At 29.3% G+C, this 18,257-nt stretch overlaps 1 protein-coding gene across 3 annotated transcripts; it reads right to left on the bottom strand.

Annotated features, from left to right (window-relative positions):
• Positions 1 to 1,893: 1,893 nt before the first annotated feature.
• On the bottom strand, positions 1,894 to 18,257 carry LOC108725112 (transmembrane protein 62). Of its 3 annotated transcripts, none has more exons than XM_018451905.1 (14): positions 18,232 to 18,257; positions 16,769 to 17,214; positions 16,567 to 16,678; positions 16,328 to 16,465; positions 15,907 to 16,233; positions 15,675 to 15,807; positions 15,093 to 15,248; positions 14,854 to 15,001; positions 10,883 to 11,005; positions 10,723 to 10,804; positions 10,515 to 10,643; positions 2,785 to 2,959; positions 2,452 to 2,676; positions 1,894 to 2,055 (listed from the first exon to the last, which is right to left on the bottom strand). In XM_018451905.1, the coding sequence occupies exons 2-14, from the start codon at positions 16,970 to 16,972 to the stop codon at positions 1,995 to 1,997; spliced, it is 2,013 nt and encodes a 670-aa protein (XP_018307407.1). In that variant the 5' UTR covers positions 16,973 to 17,214; positions 18,232 to 18,257; the 3' UTR covers positions 1,894 to 1,994. The 3 variants fall into 3 exon arrangements, with proteins under 3 accessions (XP_018307407.1, XP_018307405.1, XP_018307406.1); XM_018451903.1 differs by lacking the exon at positions 18,232 to 18,257 and adding an exon at positions 17,668 to 17,945; XM_018451904.1 differs by lacking the exon at positions 18,232 to 18,257 and having other exon boundaries at positions 16,769 to 17,255.

Genomic DNA, 18,257 nt, shown 5'->3' with positions numbered 1-18,257 from the left:
TATTCAATATACTGTCTCTCTAATACCGTAACTCCACAGCAAAGAGATAAAGCACTCGATTGAAGTATAAAACAATTGCAACACCTTTACATATATAAATATTTTCTTTATTTCTGTGAATTGATTTTTTGAAATATTTTTAATCTTTTATTTGCAAAAAGAATAAAAAAATTTTTGTTAAAAAAACTTGAGTCTGAATTACGAGCAATATGAGAAAAAGAGTAGAAAATAATAATTATTAATGCAATCCTATTAACAATAATTATCACATTACACGGCGTCATAAGCATATCACAGCTCAAAATTAATAATCTTTTAAAACGTTGACTTGTTAATAACCATATGAATACAGCATAAAACAATTAAAGGGTTTCCCACGTCAACTAAATAAATCATTTTTTAAATCTTTGTTATGGCATCAAATCGTTCTCTATAGTAGTATCACATCGCAAATAATTTTGTTTCAGCAAGAATGAAATAGAAAACGAGGAATTTAAGAGTTTAACATTTAAAAAAATGTTTTCACAACGATGTTTTCGTTAAGAGCAATTTATAAAATTTTGTAAATAAGAACAAAGAAATTATTGTTTTATACTTTCAATAATATTGTCTTATTTATTTTTATCATTATTAATGTTATAAAAAAAGGTTAATGTAAAATATTATGGAATGGTTAGAGGTAGTAAATATTTTCACGAAAACTAAAATAGAGTCCAGAGATTTTTTTTTAAGTAGGGGTCCTTAAAGTATTAATCAAACCCTAAAACTTTGTTTTCATGCCTATTATATGTCCGGAGAAAAATTACTATATTAATATATTTATCAATAAACGATCAAGAAATGAGAATATTTTTTTGATTGATGAAATCTTAACTTCTTAAACTTGTGTTTGGTTTTTATAAAAAAAAACCCTTCAATTTTTTGAGTATATTATGATACTCACTGAACGGACAACTCCGTCAAAATGCAAATAATATTTTAAGATTCTCTTTTAAAATACAATATACAAAATAATTCAATTATTTTATAAAATACAAACGATATTTTAAGATTCTATTTAAAATATGACATACAAAATAATTCGATCATTTGTTAACATATTCAATTGTCTCTTCTTAAAATATAGTTGGCTTCGAGTATCACGATAGTTCCACTTAAAACGCTACAAATGTGTACAGGGTAGTCCAAACTTTTTGACACACCGCTTGTGGGCAAACATACATGTGAGCGAACTAAATTAAGGATGTTTTATTTATATATTTTCAAAATAACAAAATTATAAAAAGTTATAGATTATTCTAAATCACGTTTAAAAATAATACAAATTTGGCGACGGTTTACTAACTGGATCATAAGTTACTTTAATAAATAGTATTTTTTTCATCTGTGCTCTAATAAAAATATGTATATGGAAATGTACATATTATAAAATAAATGATAAAAATCTTAATTTTTTAATATAAGTACATTACGTATTCAAGATTATTTACGTCGCAATTTACATTGCAATGCATGAACTAGTTGTCTAGTAAATAAACAAAATATTTATTTGTTCTATACCTTTGTAAATAATCAATGAAACGCAATGAAATTTTACATAAATTATTTTGAATGTTTAAAGTACTTATAAAAGAAAAATGTAAATTTTTTAATCATTTTTGAAATTTTAATTTTTAACAATAAAAATAATAAATAAAATAAATAAACTACAAAAATATATTTTTAAACAAAAATATAATCTTATTCACACAACTTTCATACGTATATAGTTTATTTGAAATGTAAATATGAAACATACTTCCAAATTTAATTTTCTTGCAGGGACTATACGTCTAACACATCCTTAAGTCAAAAAGACTTCTATTATTAAAAATGTTTGGGACACCCCACATAATAGAAGACATTTAAAACTTCTCTCTATAAATCTATTAATAATATTGATGTTTTAATGAAACATTAGCTTACCAATATTTCTATTGTGTTATTTTGCTATCTTATTGAATTGTATTATTATTATCAATGGTTCCATTAGGACACCATACAGATGCAGCAGACCTTAAAAAATACATAATTACATATTCATATCATAAAGACAGGGCTGGGCATGTATTTGAAATACTTTTATTTGAAAAATAGTATTTGTAAGACAATTGTATTTTGTATTTCAGCGGAGTACATGAAAATATTTTGTATTTCATGAGAACATATAAAAGTATTTTGTATTTCGGTATTAATATCGAAAGATTAAAAGTATATTTTGTATTTTGTATTTCAAATACTGACAATCAATTTTATTATGTGAATTACAAAGTACAAAAATTTTTAATCTTTCGATTTTAAATATAAAATACAAAATACATTTGTATTGCAAATATTGTGTTTTTAATAAAAATATTTCAAATACATGTCCAGCTCTGTAAACAACATTGTAATGTAAATATTAATACAAACCTTAAGCATGAAACCGGCATTGTGGCAATAGAATAAGATAGTGCTGCTGCTACAATAATACTTCCCGTTCGTAATGGACATAATAATATTGCTGTTGTACCATACTCCAGATATAAGAAATAGCCCAGAACAAATTGTAATAAGATTAATATTAAAATTGGTAAAAATCGCCAAATTGTACGGAATTTTGACAAGACTCGCGAAGGACATTCAGCGTCTCGTAATCTGAAACGCAGGTAATTCAGCTTAAAATTTTGTCATCGTAACAATGGCTGCGTTCAGCAGAACGTTTCTTCTGAACGCAGCCAATGTTATTACTGCAATATCACGGACCTACGATCAACATGATGTGCTAAAGTTATTGTAAGAGGAAAGTGGAAACACAGTAATTGAAGGAATCCATAAGCATAAGTTAAGCCACCTGGTAAATACATGTTTCCGATGAATGTTCCCCACACAAAAATTACACCTGTGTGATCCTCAATTATTTCTCCCATGGTCCATGGACCTTGAATTTATAGTTCGTTAAATTAATTTTATAAAACTATAGTACAAGTCTGACCAATTAAATGAACAATATAAAGATAAGTAATAATAGAACGATCAAACATCATCAGTTATGCCTAATATAGTAATATTTTATTTTTGGAACATTAATATTCAGAGACCGAAAATAATAGTTATCATTAAAATTTGGTCTAAAAAAATCATTGATTAGAAGTTGGTATTTATTCACAGGGAAGATACGTCATCACTGAATATTAAAGAAATTGTTAAAAAAAATGTAATTTCCATAAAATATCAATTTTTATGTATTCTAGCTACGAATAACCATTATAAATAATTAAAATTATTTTCGGTTGCGAATAACTATTACTGATGTCGGAAATTGTTTTGGTTACGAATAACCATTACTAATGACGAAAATTATTTTTGATTTTGAATAAGCATTATCGATGACCAGAATTTTATTTTGGTTATTCAAGGTCTCTGAACTATGTACAGACCTTGTTGGTTATCGGCAAGCAATATCGAATACGAATACGTTTTCTTATTACTATTGGCCGTTGCTAATTTTATTATCAATTTTATCAAAACAAATTAATAATTAAAGGATAAAAGATATCATTATTTATGAAAAAAGAATAAAATATAAGATATTATTTTAATATGATATCATAAAATAATGGACAAATATATGGGGAAGTAGGAATCAGATACTAGGTGCACAAATGTGATGATAAAATAATCTTCACTAGTTCATTACATATAACAATAATCTTTTGATTCATGACAAAATGTGTCCGGACGCGTTTCAACTCACTTGAAGCCATTATCAATGACGATGTATTCGATTATACATGGTGCTCTGAGGATGTAACAGTCACGGTGCCAACCATTTATCTTATCAAAAAGATTCCAGCGTTCTTGGTAGTTTACTAGCCAGAGGAAATATGAAACCTTCGTGATATAAGACTAAGGAACAAAACATAATGTTGTTAAAATAAGCGGCCGTCATATAATTAAAGAATGGAATCTAATGGTCACTCACCAAAACTGATGCATCTCGTTAATTTCAATACAAATTCGCAGTCAATCCATTACGATATAAATAATCGAACATTAAATCGAGTATTAAATTGATAATCCCTAGTATGTAATTATAATCTAAGGCTGTCTTTTCGTCAAATAATGTAACGCAATGTGATATTCACTTTACGATTGCAATGACGTAAATGACTCGTGTCACCGCTGATACTAATACATAAATAGGACCTAAAGTCAAGCGTGTAATCATAAATAATTTTCTTGAAAGTTATTGAGAACTGACATGTAGGTCTAAAAATTGAATGTCCATTTGGAGATTTAAATTCTTTTTTTGCGTTTTGATATGTAACATCTCTGATGTTAATATTTTGTAGTAATTTATTTCTTTATCTAACATCTATACACTTTCCCAATCAAATTCATGATTCAACCGCAGTCTACGGTCTGTGATAACTGAATAAGTAAACGTTTTTCTTATATGATTCCGGTGTTCGGAAATACGAGTTTTTAATGTCGACTGGTTTGCCCCATATAAATGGCACTGCAGCCTTTACAAGAAATTTTATAGACTACATTTTTTTTGCGACCAGTGGGTCCTTCTGAATCTTAATCAAGCTATGAAGTTTTTAGAAAAATTTTACATATGTTGTTATTTATAATTCTCCTGAATTTGTCAAAAATGTTATCTACGAATGGAACTGTAAACCATATGCACTTGGTGGGATGTGATTTCTTTTTGTCTTTATTAGTGTGATTTTTGTTTTTTATTATTAATAAATTTTAATCTTTAGGAAATCGTTTTGAAAATAAAATCTAAAGGATAATCATTATTTATTAAGATCTTGATGATCATTTCTAAATTTTTTTGATGAAATTCAGGATAGGAAAAACCTGTCAACCTTGCCTATGACTACGCCTCTCTTTTGTGTGAGTGGATGTTTCGATAAATAATTCAGGTATTCAGACCTGAGGTCAGTTTTTGATACCAGTCAGTTATTATGCTATTATTCTGAATTATGATGGTTGTGACCAAAAAGTTGATTTTATCATCCGCCACTTCCATTGTAAACTGTAATCTCGAGTGTGCTCAGTTAAACCTTTTTTAGAATTCGTTAATTACGGTAAAAGGTATGGGCCGCGACACAGACTTTTGCATAACGCATAACGCATAATTTCATAAGAGAATCAACCAATCAAAGTTTTTCTTTTCCGTAAAGTGAAAGGAAAAGAAGAATTCAGATTGGTTGATTCTCTTATGCATTATGCGTTATGCAAAAGTCTGTGCTACGGCCTTATTGCTGCAACGATGTCGTCTAAATATCTATGACCGATACTCATAGTCAAACCTTATATTCAAGACCGTCTTAATTACAGTCTTAAGAAGTCACGAATCAATCAGAGGACCGTATTGTGTCTTAAGACATTACTTAAGACAGTCTTAAAATAAGAACGGACTATGAATACCGCCCTATAATAGAATTTCACTGGAAATTCTATGTCATCTAGTATACTTTCCTCCAGGTTCTGCATAATTATATCCGCAATTATAGGCGACAATGGTGAGTCCATTGATGTCTCAAATTTCTGCTTATAAATTTGGTTATCGAATGTAAAGAAAATGAATTTGAGTACAAACCGGACTGCTCCTACAAATTCATCTTCTGTAATCTTGCAATTCTCAGAAATAAGACTCCATCTTTTGATGATGTTCTTAATGATCAAATCCATTGGAATATTAGTAAAGAGCGACACCACGTCTAATTATAATGCCATATGAAATTAGTCTAATTTATAATACCATATGAAATTAGACAATAGTCATTATCCATGTGTGTATTTTTTAACTTTTTAACGAGTTCAAAACTATTGTTGATGTATGATTTCCTCTGGCAAGTAAACTACTGGGAACAGTAGGAACACTGGAATCTTTTTGATAAGATGAATAGTTGGCATCGTGACTGTTGCATCCTCAGAGCATCACGTGTAATCGAATACGTTGCTGTTGATAACGACTTAAAGTAAGTTGAAACGCGTCCGGACACATTTTTTGTCACGAATTAAAAGATTATTGTTATATGTAATGAACTAACGAAGATTATTTTATCATTACATTTGTGCACCCAATACCGCACTGACTATTTCACCATATATTTGTTCATTATTTTATACCATATTAAAACATAGTATCTTTTATTTTATTCTTTTTTTTTCATAAGTAATATCTTTTATCCTTTAATTATTAATTTGTTTCAATAAAATTGATAACAAAATTGTCAACGGCCAATAGTAATAAGAAAACGTGTTCGTATTCGATATTGCCGGTAACCAACAAGATCATATATAGTTTAGACCTTCGGTAACCAAAATAAAATTTTGATCATCGATAATGGTTATTGGTAACTCTAACAATTTCCAATATCAGAAATGGTTATTCGCAACCAAAAACAATTTCCAAAAATAGTTTTAATTATTTATAATGGTTATTCGTAATCAAAAACAATTTCATAATTATTGTTTTATGCAGTTTTTAGATTGAAACATGTCCCTGATTATTGGAAAATTGCAGAAGTGATCATGTTACCAAAACCAGGTAAATCACCTAATGATGTTAGATCTTATAGACCTATTTCCCTTTTGCCAATTATCTCAAAATTATTTGAAAAACTATTGCTAAAGAGACTAAGACCAATGATAGAGAACAATAATCTAATACCGAACTATCAATTCGGCTTCAGGTCAAAATATTCAACGAGTGACCAAGTACACAGGATCACTGATGTAATTGAACGTGCGCTTGAAGAAAAACAAGTCTGCTCTGCAGTATTCTTAGATGTTGCCCAAGCCTTCGACAAGGTGTGGCACGAAGGTCTGTTAAATAAATTAAATAAAATGTTCCCGAAGCATTATGTAGAAATATTAAAATCTTATATCTCAGATAGACTATTTAGAGTTAAACAAGAAGATGAATATTCTGACTTGAAAGAAATAAGAGCGGGTTTACCTCAGGGTAGTGTCCTAGGTCCAATCCTTTCCTTATTATATACTAACGACCTACCGACGCTAAAAGGAACCACAATAGCTACATTCGCTGATGACACTGCTATTCTGGCAGTAGGCCAGGATCAGAGAAGCTCTACTAGAAAACTACAAAAAGCAAGTAATGCAGTAGTAGATTGGACTAAACAATGGAAGATTAAGCTCAATGAACTTAAATTTATCCATGTTAATTTTAGTAATAAGAAATTAGCAGAACCAATCCGTTTAAATATTAATGGCACCTTGGTTCCTTATCAGACAAATGCAAAATACTTAGGCATGACTCTTGACGCAAAACTTCGGTGGAAAGAGCATGTAAAGAAGAAAAGAATGGAATTAAACATTAAATACAAACAATATTATTGACTACTTGGAAGAAACTCCACAATGTCAATACGTAATAAATTGTTGACCTACAATCAGATACTGAAACCAATATGGCTCTATGGTCCAGCTTTGGGGCTGTGCCAAAGATAGTAATATTAAAAGTATTCAGACTTTTCAGAACAAGATGTTGCGTAGCATGGTGAATGCCCCTTGGTATGTTCGTAACTCGGATATTCATAGGGACCTTAGAATCCAAACCGTCAAGGAAAAAATCAGGAGACATGCCAGGAGGCATGAAACCAGGATATGTAATCATACGAATGTAGAGGCTCTCCAACTGCTAGACAATCGACATCATGTCAGAAGGCTAAAGAGAACCAAATCATTTGATCTTGTAGGAAGCTGTGATAGGGTCTAGAGCACAGCAAGCGGGAGAGGGAGTGTATCGTAATTAGAAAAATCCAAAGAATATCAGTGGATAGACTTTGGCGGTAAAGCTTGGTTGATATTGTAGAGTAAAATTAATGGTTGGTCTGGTAGACTAGTTTTAATATTAAAGTTGACAGGAAAAAAAAAATAATTATTGTTTTGGTTATGAAATAACCAAAACATTTTCCAACACCAGTAATAGTTATTCGCAATCGAAAATAATTTTAATTATTTATAATGGTTATTTGTAGCCAAAATCGCTTTAAGAGAAATATAATTGTTATGCTACAACTTTTTTTATTTTGGGGTTATAACAGTTTCTGTTAATATTCTATTTTCCAAGTAGTAATGTTTTTTAAATGTTTTTTTTCTTTTATTATTTGTTTCCTCAACTCATTTTGGAAAAAAATATTTATTTAACATTTATTTAATATTTTTTTTCATTAAGTATTCATTTAAAATAATAATTTTTAAAAAACGTTTTTTAAACGTTTATGTAATATTTTTTAAGTATTTATCTTTCATGAATTATTCATGTGAGAAAATTATTTCGGTAAACATTTGTAAACATTTATTTAATATTTTGTAAATAGTTATTTTTTATTAATTATTCCTTTTGAGAAAATAATTTTATTAAATATTCTTTTAACATTTAACATTTTTCCAATATTTTTTCTTCATGATTTATTGATGTGAGAGAATGATTTCATATTTTTTTAACGTTTATTTAATATTTTGTAAATATTTATTTTGTATGAGTTATTCATATGAGAAAACGATTTCGGTAAACATTTTTTGAGCATTTATTTAATATTTTTTAAATATTCGTTTTACATTAATCATTCATTTGAGAAAATGATTTCATTAAACATTTTTTAAACATTTATTTAACATTTTTTTAATTATTTTTTTCTTTATAATTTATTCAAGAGAAAATGATGTCAGTAAACATTTTTTTAAGATTTATTTAATATTTCGTAAATATTTATTTTGTATGAGTTATTCATATGACAAAACGATTTCGATAAACATTTTTTGAGCATATATTTAATATTTTATAAATATTAATTTTTAATTATCTCTATAGGCGTAAAATATTTATAGAATGTTATATAAATATTATTAAAAAATTAAAATAAGTTATTATATTTTGAAAATATTCTATAATATTTTTTAATGTTATGCGAGTATTCTATGGATGTTATATGTTCACTTGTATAAATATCCTTGGTATATTGCCTTTAATTCCTGAAATATTAAAATATTTATTAATATTAATTATTTTTATATTAGTGCAGTTTGAAATTCACAATCAAGTAACGAAAATGTGTTATCAATCTATGCTGCATCTTGTGCTTAAATAACGTTTCGATGTAATTTTACAACACATATCCAGTCCTACAACTGCATACAAAATTATTTTCAGTCTTTAAACATATATTTATACTGAACCGATGTAACAGTTTTACAAATTGAAGTAAATGTTGTTGATTAATGATACTTTATAATGTTTATACAATATTAATTACAGTGATACTAAACAATGTTAATTTTAATAATCATGTAATATTATCAGGAGTGTACATATAACCATCCATTAATATTTCAAGAATATTATTTTTAATATTATATAATTTCAATAAAATATTCTTCAAATGTTACATTTAATACTCTGGAAATATGCCTAAAATATTATTTATTAAATAATATGCGCCTATAGGGATTTATCTGAGAAAATAATTTCACTAAACATTCTTTTAACTTTTATTTAACATTTTTTTTTCAATATTTTTTCTTCGTAACTATGGAAATAAAACGTTATTTAAACGTTTATTTTTTTTAATTTTACATTTCATGATTCGCTTCCAAAATGACATTTACTTAACGTTTATTAAATATTTTTTAAACGTTCTTTTTATAATTAATTTTACGTTTTATGATTCGTTTTCAAAATAACATTTTCTTGTATGTGTATGTTACGTTTGTTAAATGTTTGTTTTATGTTATTTATTTATTTTTCAAATATAATTAAAACAACATTTATTTAACGTCTGACGTTTAGTATAAATATGTACAAAATTTTATTATTTTAAAATACAAATTAATAAAAAAATGGGTCGGAATAATAATCACGGAAGAGAAGTTAACACAATATAATTGCGTTAAATGTACAATATGGACAATATATACATATATGGATAATAAGAACTGTGTGCATCAATAATTGTAAGTGTAGGCGTAACGGATAAAGTACGAGACTCATAACCTGAAGTCCCAGGTTCAAAACCCGGTCAGTGAAAATGATTAAAATATGTCATTCTTGGAATGCCAAGAATGGATCTGAACACGGAGAAAACCCGCGAAACGCAAGATTGTCACATAGGTAACACCCGTGAAAGCCTCAAGAATATTCTACATTGTTATTTTTTCTAGTTTTGTTCAAATAATTTTAACATTAAAAAAACGTTTATTTAAACGTTAAAAAGAATGCTTTTTAAATGTTATAAAAACGTTTTATAAACATTTTCTTCAAATCTTTTTAAAACATTTGTATAACATTTAAAAAACATTCTTATTTACGTTTAAATAAACGTTTTTTTAATGAAAAAAGGAATTTATCCCATTATTTTTAACGTTTTTGCTACTTGAGTTATTGAATTCATAATTAATTTAGTATACTGATGCTAATTTTATAAATTTTCCTGGTGTATTTGTTCACTTACCGACGGCAAAATATAACGTATACAGCACTAGTCCATAAAATACTCTATCAACGGCGGATAGTATCCATAATTTTCTCAGCCACAAATGAAAGAACTTCATACGTCGCCGCGGTAGTTCTATTCGATTATCTAAATCATGAAAAGTAATAGTGTATATTTTATAACAAAATATAAAATAGGTACACATAAATTTTACGCTCATACTTACTTTTGTAATACATGTGAACGAATCGAAGGAAGCACAGCGGAACAATTGATAATATCAATGTAATAAGGAATAGAAACTGAAACTATGAAAAATAAGATTAAATTATTACATGTATCATTATGTAAACATTTAATTAGAGTTGTGATTTGTTTTAACTTACAATATAAATTATGTTAGCCATCAGTACTAACTTTGGAAAAATAGAAGTAGATAACCATGATCCGTCAAGGGAAAAAGAATATGACATAATTTTCCTTCTGTTTTCATTATCAACTACACGTACCTAAAATAGAAAATAATTTTATTTGCAGAAACAACATATACAGTGAATGTTAATGCATGTTTGTACCTTTTACCATGGGAAGTGAGTTATCGACTGCAGCTGTGATCATCTAAACGGTGCATAGATGGTTGTCGCTTAGATCGCACATACGTGCTGAAGAATCGAATGCGATGTATGTATGTACAGTGCGGAGGGTTAATTCGCTGGGTCATAGTAGTGGCTGGACTTATCGACGCTGAGTCGGTATCGCTCAAAGCGCGCGCGCGCGCGCTTAAAATAAAAAGAGTCACTGACAAACTGGAAATTTATTGCATTTTTTTTTCTGTTGCGTATAAAATTATATATTCCTGCAGAAATGCATGATATATCTCCGTTTATGTTTATACTGTTCTTTATATCTATATAAATTTATGATTTATGTATTATATATTATAAATTATATATTGCACAAATAAGTATACATATAACATAATGGAGATAAACATATATAAAGAAATGTAAAAGATAAAGGAATGGATTATTGCAATCTATAATATTTATGGAAAATACCGAGTATATTTTCAAAAAATTTTAAGGGACTTGTATGAATACTTCTCATATTAATATTAATCGAAATTAGCCCGATATGAATAAGTCCAATAAGAAAGAAAGAATTCTATCTTTGATCGAAACAGGTCTTATTCCTTAATATTTAATTTATTAAATTTTATTACCGACTCAGCGTCGATAAGTCCAGCCACTACTATGACCCAGCGAATTAATGCTCCGCACTGTACATCCAAGGACTTCAATTCTTTCCTTCGAAAATTTTCACAAACTGAGAAATGATCACCTTTTTACATTAATGCTCGTAGTCCGTGCGCGATTAACGGCACGACTAAACCTTACGTCTGCTTACAACTAATGGGTCAATTCTAAGCAGAATCATAAGACTCGTAACATGTTCTCGTAAAACTTATATAAGAACTTATGACTAATATTCTAATTTTATGCGTATGTATCGTAAGACGTACGATTATTCATAAATATCTACAATTTCTTATAAATTTTATGGCTAGTAAGAAGTTATCTGTATAAAGGTAGAAGCACTTAAAAATTCTTACAAGTCTTACAGGAATATGTTATGAGTCTTACGATTCTGCTTAGAATTTATATATATAGGCATAAATTTGACATAAAGACGAAATAAGACCTGATTTTTGGAAGTTTCAAAAAAGTAACCGAGGGAAAGAATAGAAGTCCTTGAGTGGACAAATTAAAAACTGTCATGCAATAAGTTAAATAATATCATATTATTGAAGCAATGCATGCTCAAATAGCACAGATGATCATTATAAACTCAAAAAGAATTCACTTTTTTAAAGACAAAAAATTAAACAAGGTCTGTAATCGAGCTAAAGTTAGATGACAAATTTAAATAATTATTCAATTAACATACAAAATTAAAAATTAAAATATAATACGTTTCGGGACCATCGGTCCTTCTTTAGTTATAAATAGAAGAAAGTCACATACATTGAAACATTTCCAGATGTATTGTTACATTCTCAATGATGTGGCCTTACTTATTAATCGAATGTTATCATTTCAATTCGCAGTGGAGTAATCTTACTTATTAATCACTGATGTTATCTCCAAGAGTTTTTTTGGTAATTGCAATGATTGTCAAAAACGTTTCATTATCACACTATGTCGCAGATAAATTTTCAATTGTTGTTTAGCGAGAATCAATAATCAAAAATAGTTTTACCATCATAATTATGCGTGAATATTAATCTATAAAATCAAACTGTTAAAATCTTATTTTTATAAAAGATAAAATTAAGACTTATTGCAGGGACCTCGTATAAAATGTCAAGACGCAAACAGTGCTCAGATTCGAATGTGATAACGTTCCTGCAGGATAGACAGTTATGGCCGCAGCACAGACTCTTGCATAACGCATAATGCATAGTGCATAAGGGAATCGACCAATCGAAATTCTTCTTTTCCATGGAATGGGAGGAAAGGAAAGATTCTGATTAGTTGATTCGCTTATGCACTATGCGTTATGCATTATGCAGAGTCTGTGCTGCGGCCTTAAAAACTCAAAGCTATTTGTTATTATTTTTCCGAACGGACTCTAATATACCTAAATATGAGTTTCATTTTCAGTCATGTGATAAAAAGAATTAAGTATCTAATCAGTAATAAATTACTGCAGAATGATAAAGTAAAAAATGATGTCAATAATTCAGATTCTAATTTTTTGAAAAAATATTTTATCTTACCATTCTTGCCGAATGTTACTAATACTATCACATCGTTTATTAACAAACTTATTGTTACAATTGGATACAGATGTTTAAACAAACTTAATTTATACAAAGATAGATTAAAAAAAACCTCTAACTAAAATGTAGTTTATAAAATAAATTGTAATGATTGCAATGCGTCGTATGACAAAAAGACAATTCACCACGAGAATAAAAGAACATAATAATATTAAGCTTGATTCATCTAAGTATACTGTCTTCACGAAACATAGATTACAGTACAATCATTCATTCGACTGGGAAGGTGCAAATTTTAGATATGGAAAACAATTACAATAAAAGATTAATTTCAGAAATGTTATACATATAAAAGAGCAAACAGAAGGAATTGATTTAAAAAAAGACACAGAAAATCTAGACGAATCATATTTAGGTATATTAGAATTCATTCGGAAAAACAATAACAAATAGCTTTGAGTTCTTACTGTCTGTCTGTTCTTTCGAATATGAACACCGTTTGCGTCTTGATGTTTTATACGAGGTCCCTACTTTCATGTAAGTCTTAATTTTATCTTTTACGAAAATTAGATTTTAACAGTTTGATTTTATAATAGATTAATATTCACGCATAATTATGATGGCGAAACTATTTTTGGTTATTGATTCTCGCTAAATAACGATTGATAATTTATCTGCGACATAGTGTGATAATGAGACGTTTTTGACAATCATTGCAATTACCAAAAAAACTCTTGGAGATGACATCAGCGATTAATAAGTAAGATCACTCCACTGCGAATTGAAATGACAACGTTCGATTAATAAGTAAGGCCATACCATTGAGAATGTAACAATACATCTGGAAATGTTTCACCGTAAGTGACTTTCACTATTTGTAACTGAAGAAGGACCGATGGTCCCGAAACGTATTATATTTTAATTTTTAATTTTGTATGTTGATTGAATAATTATTTAAATTTGTCATCTAACTTTAGCTCGATTACAGACCTTGTTTAATTTCTTATTGTCTTTACATTAATACGAGCACTTGTTTTATATATTTATTTATTTATTTACATCGGTCACTTTTTTAAATTCTTTCTTTGAATTTACAAAATCTTTCAAATCTTTCTTAAAAAATGTATATAGCTAAATATCCCTTCCCATTCATTTTGAGCACTTTTTCAAATAAATAACATTTTTTATACTCTTCTACAAAATCCTCTTTAAAAAAATTTTTTTTCAGTTTATTTGAAAAATTTTGTAAATTCCAAGAAAGAATTTAAAAAAGTGAATTCTTTTTGAGTTTATAATGATCATCTGTGCTATTTGAGTATGCATTGCTTCAATAATATATTATTTAACTTACTGCATGACAGTTTTTAATTTGTCTGTACATCGCATTCAATCCTTCAGCATGTATGTGCGATCTAAGCGACAGCCATCTATGCACCGTTTAGATGACCACAGCTGCGGTCGATAACTCACTTCCCATGGTAAAAGGTACAGACATGCATTAACATTCACCCTGTATGTGTATGTGTTTCGAGCTAGAATATTAATTTTTCATAATTTAAAAAATATTTACTAAACTGTTATCTGATGAATACCCTCTTTGTATCTCGTCGAGTTCCAAGGCAATACATAGAGAGGTCCATTTACATGATCACATTTTTGCCAAACATCATTATCTAATTGAATTTCGACAGTTTTTAACAGAACTGTAGAAAATGCTAGTACTCTAAAACAAGCAGCTTATAAGTTGAATTTTATGAACCGAATAATTTCATAAATAAGAAAACTGACGAGAGCATCGATAAAAATATACTTACCTGACATGCGTGGATTTAATAATAGATTCCAAATTTTCTTTTTGTGGCATCATAAATAACATGTTTTTTGGATTAGTGATTAATATTACAGGCCAATCATTGTGTTTTATGTCAATAAATGAGAATTGGCCATGATCTATTGCTGCAAGGCGATACCTAATAAGAAGCATATGTCAGATTTAACATTTGTAAACTAAATTAGGAAAACTGATTGAGATAAATATTTTGATAAAGTATTATATATACATATATATATATAGTTGTACTTAAAAAAAATAATAAAGAACTAATACAGCAAAAGAATATTTGTATGACGAATAGCAAAACAGTGTTTCGTTATTAGTTTCAAGTGAGTTTTAGAAGTACAACTTTGTATACCATTAATTGCTGCAATAACTAAAAATTACATTTTTCTATGTCACATCCAAGAATATCTATCTTCATTATCTGTGCACAGAAACATTCTTTTGACAACTGATGTTTAAATACTAGTGTAATGCATTAATAGAATACAAAATCAATGAATGAAATTATATATGAGCAACTGTCATTTTTAAATACATCAAAGTATATTCGTCTTACATTCTATTGTCTTTCCAATCTGCTAATTCTAGCTCAAGGAAACCCGCCTTTTGTAAAGAGTACATATTGGGTACCATATTGCCAAGGGTATGGAAGTGGCCACACAGATACACCATACTTTCTTTGTGACTACCTTTAATATACAATAAATTCACAAAATTATAACACAAACTAATATTTTCATAAAAAAGAGATATAGTATATTTCTATACCTAAGATATAAGCATATTACCTAAAATACTTCTGATATTTGTATCAGCTTGTGATATTATGCTGGATGTAGGATAATGCCCAAACACAACTGTATGAGCAGCGTTGCTTTCCTTTGACCGATTAATTAACTGTTGTACCCTATTAATCTCATCCTGATCTAAAATACCAATGAAATTAAATGGCCTCTTAGGACCTGGTTTCAAGCAAGCGTCAATTGCAATAAAGGAATATGTTTCAAGACCAATATCAACATTGTACATATAAGATCTGGGATGTTTCTTTCCTTGAATAGAGTAGTATAAGTAATAGTTATTTTTGGAATCAAAATTGATGATGTCAAAGTTGTCTGAAAATATATTAACAGGTTTAGAACATATAATTTTCTTTGTGAACTACACATGAATTTGCAGATGTGTAATTAGAATATATGCTGTTCTTACCATGATTTCCTCTGACATCTAACCATAAAACTTTCTTACTGACATTAGTCTGATCTATTATGTATCTATAATGTTGCCATTCTCGATGTTCTTGTTTAGAACCAAATCCATTTTTAACTATGGCATCAGTCAAATCTCCTATTAAAATATAAGCATGAAATATTTTATTAAATCAACTTCTCTCATTATAGCACAAGTATAAAATATTATATCTCTTGTATCTGTAAAATATATGTTACCAGAAGCAAGAACAACTCTAGGTTGAATAGAATTTACTGTCACATTGCAGAATTCTTTGAACTCTGATAGCCTAGATGGATCCCTAAAGATACTTATATGTATGTCGGTTATCTAAAGAGATAAAAAGCTATCATGAAGTATCTCCATAGAATACAACTTGCAGAACATTGTCAACTATTTTAAATACAGACATTAACAAACCTGTAGGAACCATATTAAGTGATTATATGAATTTTCTATGTTATAATACTTTGGTTCAGCCCACTGTATCTCTCCATTATTGTCTCTCAAGGTTTCGTCTGGAAAATGAGGGTTGATGCTGATCAAATCAGCTATATTCGCCATTAGGATGGAGAATATCAGCATCAGGACCAGGAGGACAATAGTGGACTTTGATATTTTCATCGCTACGACAATATGTTACGAGATCGTGCGTTACTAGAGAAAATTGGATAAAGTCTGGTCGTCTTCGCCTGCCTTGATCCTGGTGAACGGCCACCGCGCCACTTATTCACACTTATTCACATATGTGGAAGCTGACATGCATGTACGTATCAGACGACATTCAGTGACATTCATTCTGGACAAATGAGCACAGAGGAAGACGATCGAGCGATTTGGATCGCCCACGGTGTCCCTCGCATTCGCTGTGACAACAAACGAAAAACGTAATACGATTAGAGATTTATGGGTCAATTCTAAGCAGAATCGTAAGATTCGTAACATGTTGTAAAACTTGTATATAAGACCTTATGACTAGTATTCTAATTTTATGCGTATATCGTAAGACGTACGATTATTCGTAAATATCTACAATTTCTTATAAATTTTATGGCTAGTAAGAAGCTGTCTGTAAAAATATCGTATAAAGGTATAAGCACTTAAAAATTCTTACAAGTCTTACAGGAATATGTTACGAGCCTTACGATTCTGCTTAGAATTTAGGCATTAGGTTCGCGGCTGTAGCGAAAAAAAAGGGCTAAGTTTTACGCATGATGCGGTCATGGTAAAATTGATCGGTGAAGTTCAAAGCGAGACGAAACGCCGGCTCGAGTTCTACAGTCAAGACTGCTTTATGATCCAATTGTCTTGCTATTTACGTTGATTCTAGTCACTTGCTCCGAGAGAAGGTGTTTTAATTCTCAATCGCCGTCTTTTCTTATCATTTCTCTTTCACTGATGAACGCAGCTGATTATTCGAATGACTTGTGAAGCCTGTGAAGGTGCATATTGGTGCACATTTTTACGAACCGTTCAAACTATGGTGGAAGCATGATATAAAGTGATATAAAGACGAGGGTATGCTCATTCGGTGATAGACCACTGCGCAAGGAGAGCTTTCCAAGGCTACGTTCAGAAACATCACCCGAGTGCCCCCGTGCATTATTTTATCCTTGTAGTTTACTTAATGTTAAACAAGGATAAGATGATACACGGGGGTACTTAAGTGATGTTTCCGAACGCAACCCAACAAGCGACACTGTGCGACACAACGATCACCTCATCCTTGTTTAACATTGGCGAATAACAAGGATGCAACGATTCACCATGTCACACCGTGTAACTCAGGTCACTCTAAGGCCGGCGACCATAGTCCGGTCTTAATTTCAAGCAATGTCTTAAGATATTGCTAAGCATATATGTAATACTACTATATTGCTAACGGCAATTAAGAGCTGCTGAAAACATC

This window comes from Mycetomoellerius zeteki, unplaced genomic scaffold, assembly GCF_001594055.1.
Source record: "Mycetomoellerius zeteki isolate Tzet28-1 unplaced genomic scaffold, Tzet1.0 scaffold326, whole genome shotgun sequence".
Taxonomy (NCBI): Eukaryota; Metazoa; Arthropoda; class Insecta; order Hymenoptera; family Formicidae; genus Mycetomoellerius; species Mycetomoellerius zeteki.
This window is presented reverse-complemented; position numbering and strand designations above follow the sequence as displayed.

Excerpts from the sequence above, each read along its gene's own strand:
- LOC108725112 (XM_018451905.1), bottom strand. The coding sequence starts at position 16,972 with ATGAAAATATCAAAGTCCACTATTGTCCTCCTGGTCCTGATGCTGATA. Across the intron at positions 16,466-16,566 it reads TAGAGTTGTTCTTGCTTCTG|GAGATTTGACTGATGCCATA; the intron begins GTAACATATATT and ends ATATTTTAATAG. Across the intron at positions 15,002-15,092 it reads ATTAAATCCACGCATGTCAG|AGTACTAGCATTTTCTACAG; the intron begins GTAAGTATATTT and ends TGCTTGTTTTAG.